The sequence below is a fragment of the Parus major genome, chromosome 1A (genome assembly GCF_001522545.3).
Source record: "Parus major isolate Abel chromosome 1A, Parus_major1.1, whole genome shotgun sequence".
Lineage (NCBI taxonomy): Eukaryota > Metazoa > Chordata > Aves > Passeriformes > Paridae > Parus > Parus major.
The window spans coordinates 65913138-65921108 of NC_031773.1; the positions used below are offsets into that span (position 1 = coordinate 65913138).

Consider the following 7971-nt stretch of genomic DNA (forward strand, 5'->3'; position numbering starts at 1 on the left):
TATATTATATTATATATTAATATAATATATAATATATTAATATAGATCAATATATTGATTATATTTTATATAGCTATATCTATATCTATCTATATCTATATATATATAATTTTTTTAAAAAAATTTAATTTTACAAATGCTATGTTTGTTGGTAAAATTAAATTTTACCAGGTTAAAATTTTACCAGGCAGTTTTAAAAAGAGATTAATGGGACAGGTCTGAGTAGGAATGGAACAGAGATGGCACTCAAACACTTCAAAGCTACAGCACAAGAACAATTTTATGCCTGAGGTTTTCCCCTTGTGTTCTGAAGATACCTGGAAGTCTACAGAAAACTTTAAGTTAAAGATGTTTAAGGAAAAAAAAGCTTCTTGGCAGGAAGGCATTTTCTGTTCAGTGTTCTGCAGGTAAATTGCAAAAACAACTGTAAGGGAATTATTTGGAACTGCACAGATTTAACCATTTGCTTTATAAAAAGGATTTTGGCTGTTTGACATCCACTGCATTGTTCTATACCTATGTGGATGTTATTTTTTTTTCCTTAAATCCAGAACTCAACCCATGTCCCATGAATTTAAATTGCAATGTATACAGTGTAATCAGTAATAAAAATAAATAAAATATAAAATAAATATAAATATTTATATAGAAAATATAAAGTATATAATATGAAGATATAATATAAAATATAAACATATAAACATATAATATATAATAAAATTATCTATATTCATATATATAATATATATGAAATATAATATATATAATATAATATATATAATATAAATATTATATATAATATAATATATATAATATAAATATTATATATATAATATAAAATATATAAATATTAAAACATTTTATATATAAAATATATAAAAATATAAAAATACTAAAATATAAAATATATAAAAATCTATAAAATTTAAAAAATATAGAAATATTAAAAATATAAATATATAAATATTATAAAAATATAAAATTATAAACTATATAAAATATATAAAATATATAAAATGTATAAAATATATAAAAATAAAAAAATTAAAAATATATAAAATATATAAAATATATAAAAATAAAAAAATATAAAAATATAAAAAATATAAAAATATAAAAAATATAAAAATAAACCCCAAACCATCCTAATTTGTATCTTAATTTTTTTGGAGAAAAACCTACATTGTCCTAGGCAAATGATTATTTAGGCTTTCAGGAATTCCCTGTAAATGCAAAGTGCCACCTGCAATGGCAAGACTTAGGCCACAGCTCAAGAGTTGGCTGAATTTTATGTCTAACTGTGCTACTTACTCACTTTGATGACCTTGGATAAAACACTTAAGCTTTCTGTGATTTTGTTCACCCAACTGTAAAATGAGGATATTAAAGCTTGCTCTGCACCAGTTTTCTGAGCACCTTAAATCTGGTACTGTATGAGTAAAAAATTATGGAGGAGTAAAAAAGGATGAAGGTTCATTCACAAGCAGGCACAAAGGGAATGCATTGTAGTCATTTTATGCATACCCTATGTAATCAGATCTGACTGCATTTTATATACTTAAAAAATGGGAAGAAATTGGGTATGAATTTGTTTTAGCATATTCCACATCAATGGTATTTTTTACAAACAGCAGCAGCAGAAAGAAATCAAGTTTTCAATCAATAACTAGCAGCACCTCACTTTTGAATTGAAATGTTGTCTGAACTTCTACCATAAAGCTGTAAACAGACTAACTTGTAAAAAAACCCCCATTCTACATAGATTGTTCCTGTTTAATAGAATCAAATGATATATGAGGAATTCAAGTGTTCATAGACAAAATGTGGATAAGAAAATGACTATGCAATAATTACAAAATTACTAAATTTTACCAAGCATTTGTATAATACACATCTACTAACAAACTGCTATAAAAGCATTTCATTCTCAGAGTGCTAAATACTCAAAGCACTCCTTTAAAATTAAAAATTTTGCTCACTAATTTATTGTTTGTACAGGAAAAGGATTATAAAAATTGTCCCAGAAACAAAAAAAATATTTTTTTCCAGGGGCTCACCCTATAAGGAATTAATAGAAAGATTTCCTTTGCTCCTATAGATAAAATTTCCAATTGTTTGGCTCATGCAGAACAAGTAGTGTCATAAAATCAGATGCTTTACATGGGGTCCTATGAGAACACGTGATATAAAGAGCATGATCTTCTGTATTTTGTATATTGACTATGACTGGGTGGTTTTCATAAAACAGCTCTCTGAAACTCAAGGTACTGGCATGGTTGTTCCTACATACAGGAAATCTGCCAAGACTTTATGTGGTTCATATAAAATAAAGAATTTAAAGAGCTGACCTAAAAACTAATTTTTTTCCTGAGTTCAAGACGATTTCTATTTCAATTTCTCTTCCCTTTCTACTAAATTTCAAAACATCTCCATGACACATTTTTATAGAAAATGTAACAGAATACACCTGATAAACAGCAATATTTCCTTAGACAGAGAGTGGAATTTAAGTGGATTCCCTGGTTTCTCTGCATGAAACTCGTCTTGTGTCTGAGCCACTCGTTTTTGCTGCCTACTGTAATTTGGTTCTTTTTTATTTTCCCCATGGAATAGCATGAAAATGTGTAATAAGCTTCATTATGATGTTACCTCTTGGTAACTTGATTCCAGAGGATGGTGATGGTGAAACCATTTCTTAATTGTGTTTTCTTTCAGTGGTCCTATCAGGCCAGACTCCCTGTGGATCTTCGCTAGCGTGGTAGCATCTGGCACCATCTGTACCAGTCCTAATCAGATGGAAAAGAGTTTTGCATGAAAAAATCCTCAACTTTAAAAACATAGGAAGACAATCAATGCATATTGCCTGTAAAAAAAACCCCTAAAAACATAGTTTAAAGCTTAAAAATAATGAATGCAGCAGAAAATATGGATGGGTATTGTTTTACTCTGGCTCTTTGGAAATTAGAAATAAAGGGCACTGAATGGAAAGGGACAGTTCTGTGGAAAAATAGAAGGAAAGAATAAAAGAAGGAAAAAAATAAAATCACCAATAAAAATATAACTTAAGTATATAAAGTATTTTAAGTAATAAAGTATAACTGCCTCAAAGTACAGAAATATGAACAGTTTAGAGCGATTCAAAGTGTGTGCACAAAACAGAGTATGTACAAAACTAAAAAAAAAATTAAAAAGTGGGATCAGAGATTTAATAATAGACATAAAGTTGTTTTGTATGTATTTATTGCCTAGAAAGGTGCAGGAATTATTCTGGATGTGATGATTGTCACAGCTTGGAGAAAGGGTACTGGGTAGTACAGAAATTAGCCTGACCCAGTTTGTCACACACTGGGACTCTGAAGTGCAGAGAGGAGCCAAGAATTCTGCAAGGCTTCACCTGAATCCTCTGTCTTTACTGCATGAACTTAATTCCTTTTTTTTTGGTCCTGAGAACTGGCTTTCCAGCCCTCTGTGCCTGTCCCCATCCCTGGCATGTCATCCTGCTACTCTGCATTACAGGGACGACTTTCCCTAAGAATTTTACTTGGTGACAGGCTCCTCTACTTCACCGTGCCTGGAAAGTGGAATTCTAGCAATGCTTAATTCAGTTTTCACTGGATTTCAGTGGAAAGTGATTTGTGTGTTTGCATTTCCCATTCCCCTGGTGTGGGAATGGTGGCCATGGAGTAAGTCATTAGCCTGGGGCTTGGGAAACCTGTGTACCCAAACCTCCCTAAACATGTGTCCTGTGTGACCACAGGCATGCCTTTAGCCTTAATTATTAACTGTAAATCAATTATCTTAACACTGATGTAAACTCATAAGGAAAGACATGTGGAAAAACTGTGAGACAGGGGTTTTTGCTGCTGTGATGCTGGCAGGAAGAGACTGTCAGGGAGGGAATATTATTTGCAGATGATCCCTGTATCTCTCTTGGCAAACATCAAATTAAGTGTTAGTATATGGAAGAGTCTATATATAATGTCATGTCCAGAAATAGTATTCTTGTATTAGCTGCCTTTGAAGCAGAAGCTTTCAAGCTTCTTGACTCCCATCCCTACAAAAAAGAGTTTTTTCCAGGTCACCACAACCACATGCCTTGTGTCTGAACTCATCTATACTTTTCTCTTATTTCCTTTAGATCATTCCTCCTCTCTCATGTTCACTTTGTGGCTCAGAAGGCAATTATTTTCTTTTTGATTTTTCTATTTTAATAACTTTTGTACAGCAGGTAATCTGGATACACCAGCCTTTTATTTGAGCTAGGATTACTTCCAGTGGAAGATTTGGTCAGGGAAATATAGCCAGCTTACTGCTGTCAGCAGATTTCTACAGCAAGCAATTGGCATCCTTGCTACAGCTCTGCTATAACAACCATAAAAGAGAGAAATAGAGCTTTCAGATGAGTCAGGCCTGCCCTAAGCAACATAAATCACAAGAATAATATTTCAAAATCAGCAGCACAAAGCTGCCATCACTTGTCTGCAGGTACTTTCTGTAGCCACATGCATCTAGGCTCATTTTAGTGTCTATGTAGGACTACACTGGATTAAAACTTCACTAGCTAGGGCAAATTTTCTCCAAAGCCCTCTTTTTGATATGTGAATTTAAGAATGTTTTGCAAGATGACAGTGTTGAGGCTTTTGGAAAATTCTAGTTTAAGCAGCAACAAAATCCAGTGAGTTCTAGAGAGGCAGAATAAATAAATTTTATACACCACTGTTTACATGAAATATGAATAATGTAGTACAAGCTTCTTTTACAATTTAAGACTGACCTTGTCCTTTCCCTGTAGATAAACACCTATAAATGATCATTTGCATATCCAGTCCCTCTTGGAGCCAAATCCTGTCCATCACTCGAATAATTTGCAGAACCAACATATCTTGACGTAGATCATCACCTATCTGTGAAAATTGCACATGAAATTCAGTTTTCTCCTTCAATAACAGACAGAAATAATGTCCTATTTAACAGGGACTTTTTTTGCCCACCAAAGCAGCTACATTCACTACAGTAACTCTGTCTTGTTTTCCTTCAAGGTTCCTACTTACCTTTCTGTGTCAGGAGAGGACAGAGTAGATGGCACACACAGACAGGAACAGTTTTGACAGCCACTGAGATGGTAAGAAAGGATCCCTGCTTAACTGTGGCCTTTCTGCTTATTATTCCTATGTAACTATCAGGGTTTGAAAATTTAATCCAGAGGTAGGATCCAAATTTAGTTACATTTTCAAGTCTACTTAATGCTAGATCCCTTTGCACAAAAGACAGTGTTTGTCTAAGCCTCACAACTTGGTGTTTGCAAGGGAATTTTATTACAAATTTACATTTTATTCATAACATGATTCATATTCAGTTCCAAGCAGTGATGCACTGATGACCCCTCTCCCCATGGAGTTAGTCAAACAATAATCTCAATGAAATGGGGCCTTAATTGTAGCCACAAGAATTAATGAAGAGATTATTTTCAACCATGGCTGAGTAAGTGGCCTGTGAAAACAACAGCCTTGATTTTTTTTTCCCTCCCATCCCACTCCACGTAAAATACATAATTTTTACTGGTATTTTAAGTGTTTTATTCTTTCATTACATTCTTTTTACACAACCATTCCAATCTACAGACATTTACTGCCAGCAAATAAGTACTTGGGGCAACATAAACTCATCTTAAAAAGACAAAAACATCTGAATCTACTCTTCTCTCATTGAAAGGTAATCTTGACTCCAATTAATTCTTCATAGCACCTAAAAATGCAAAAAATTCTTATTCTCTCCACTTGTACAGCAGAAAGACAATTTGCCCTTTCCATTTATTGTGCTTATCGTTTATGTATGAGTTATCTGTCACGAATAATCAGTGGAAGTATTGGACAAGTAAAAGATATTTCAGCACAATGTTTTGCTGGCAGGAGAAGGTGACAGCAGCTATAATACTTCCACAGAAACTGGACAATGAGTTGGCTGCTCAGCATTACTAGGCAGGAAAGAATAGTTTGAGTAGAACCAGTGAAATTATTGAAAAGCCTCATGAGCAGGTGATTGCTCAGGTAGGTAGGGACCTGCTACTTAATATTGATTCTCAGATGAAACAGCATATGAACCAGGTTTCTAAATGTTCAGAAAAAGATTAAAATTGCTAATTTCTCCCCTTAGCAGGCATGGAAAGCGTACTTCTATTTCTGAGAATCACAGCTGTTCTAAAGGGCAAGTTAATTTAAGGCAGCATAGAATCTATCTCTTTTTCATTTATTTATATCAATTTTTTAGATTTCTCATTTGGAAAATGATTCTGCAAAATACCTAAGAATAATGCCACTGGCCACCAACCATTTTGTATCCATCAGCCATTTTATGAACTTGTGTTCTTCTCTAAAACCAATATCCCCTTTTAGGGAAGACTTTAGCTCTTTTGGAAGAGAACTAACTTTAGAATGCATGTATTGTCTTTTGTGGATGGACTGTTCTGAACTCTGAAGCTTTTCTAGGTGACAACTGCAAAATAAAGCAGTTTTTTCTGAGCCAGTTTCTCCAAGTAACTCAGAGGAGACAGAGCTCATCTGCTGTCCCCTCCACCTTCATCTTCCTCAGCCCATTCCCCAGCGCTGGCTGATAGGGGCAGAATTAGGATGGTGTGCAAATGGAGCCTTGAACACTCCAGTATTTTGATTTTTTAGAGACATATGGACATGGCTGAGGGTTCAGCCATTCTGATCTATCTCTTCTCTGAGACTTGTCCTCTGACTTTGATGTCTTTAATAAGCTAGGTTTAAAATATGAAATTTATATTCCAGTCTGGTTGTCTTCACTAAGGAAAAAATCCTGCCATAATTTGTTTGATTCTCTTCGTGTATTGCCTCAATATATTTCATTAAAAGATCTAGTGTCAAAAATAATAGGAATAAACAAGCAGCAGAGCTAAATCAACTAGTCTCGGGCTCAATTTAAAGCATAAATTAAGTGAATTTTAAATGATCATTTTCCATACCAAAAGACCTGAGGATTAGAAGAAGAACATACCTTAAAAATAACATTGATGTTCCCACTTGGAGCATTCGCATTGATGAAGGAGATTTTTAAGGGAAAGGCATTGGATGTAAAATAAGAACATGACTGCAGGGGAAAGAGAGATGAGACAGAAGAACAACAGTGTCACATATACAAAACACCAGGCCAATAAAATACCTCTGGAAAAGATTCCAGCTCTAAACACTGCTCAGTAGCAGTGGCAGCAAAAATAAATAATTCTTGGTATTATTGACTGTTTCTTTGGGTCTGAAAAACAAGAAATTCTTTTCTCCAGAAAGCCTGCTTCACTTAAATATCAGACCATATGAACAGATAATATTTTATGTACTAATTGTTTTTTCATTTTCACCCAGGCCTATCAACAATAAACTTTGCCTGGAACTGGGTAGATGAATTATATAAGACTGGTTTAATGAGTCTCAAAGTATTGAAAAGCCTTTGGTCCCATTGTTTTCTGAAGTAAACCCAGCCCTGCCCAATCAGACATGGAAGCAAAGAACCTGCCAATTTCTTTGATGACCTCACTCTGGCTGAGCACACAGGAAAGTTTGAAAATCATGCTCTATTTTATGTGGAATTTATCTTAATTAAGCACAAACTCCAGCTTTCATGCTCTACAGCTCCTTCCACCTGAAGATCTCAGAGGGCTTCAAAAAGCATTAATGAGCCAAGCACAGCAAATCCTATGAGAGTTTAGGGTGGAATTATTACCCTCATTAAAAACATGAGAGGAAGGGTGGTGGGGAAACCCCTCAAAACCAGCTAAAGACAATGGTAAATTAATGGCCTGGCTTCTGGAAATAATGAGCACCCTACAAGAGCTGCTGCTCTCCTTACAGGCTGCAGTGTGAGGGAGCCTAATTTGAGCTCCAGCAGACACAGCTGTCTGCTGCTTTTCATCTGAACATCCCAAAGCATGGCTCCAGCATGTCAATATTGCCTCAG

The 7971-nt window shown here is 34.2% G+C and overlaps 1 protein-coding gene across 1 annotated transcript in view; it reads right to left on the reverse strand.

Moving 5' to 3' along the window:
- PIK3C2G (phosphatidylinositol-4-phosphate 3-kinase catalytic subunit type 2 gamma) overlaps positions 1 to 7971 on the reverse strand; it is a 173366-nt gene that overhangs the window by 50922 nt on the left and 114473 nt on the right. The window contains exons 21-23 of the mRNA XM_033514641.1: positions 7018 to 7110; positions 4775 to 4904; positions 2650 to 2786 (exon numbers count right to left, since the gene is read on the reverse strand). Coding sequence (XP_033370532.1) covers positions 2650 to 2786; positions 4775 to 4904; positions 7018 to 7110 — 360 coding nt within the window. The remainder of the gene's footprint in view (positions 1 to 2649; positions 2787 to 4774; positions 4905 to 7017; positions 7111 to 7971) is intronic.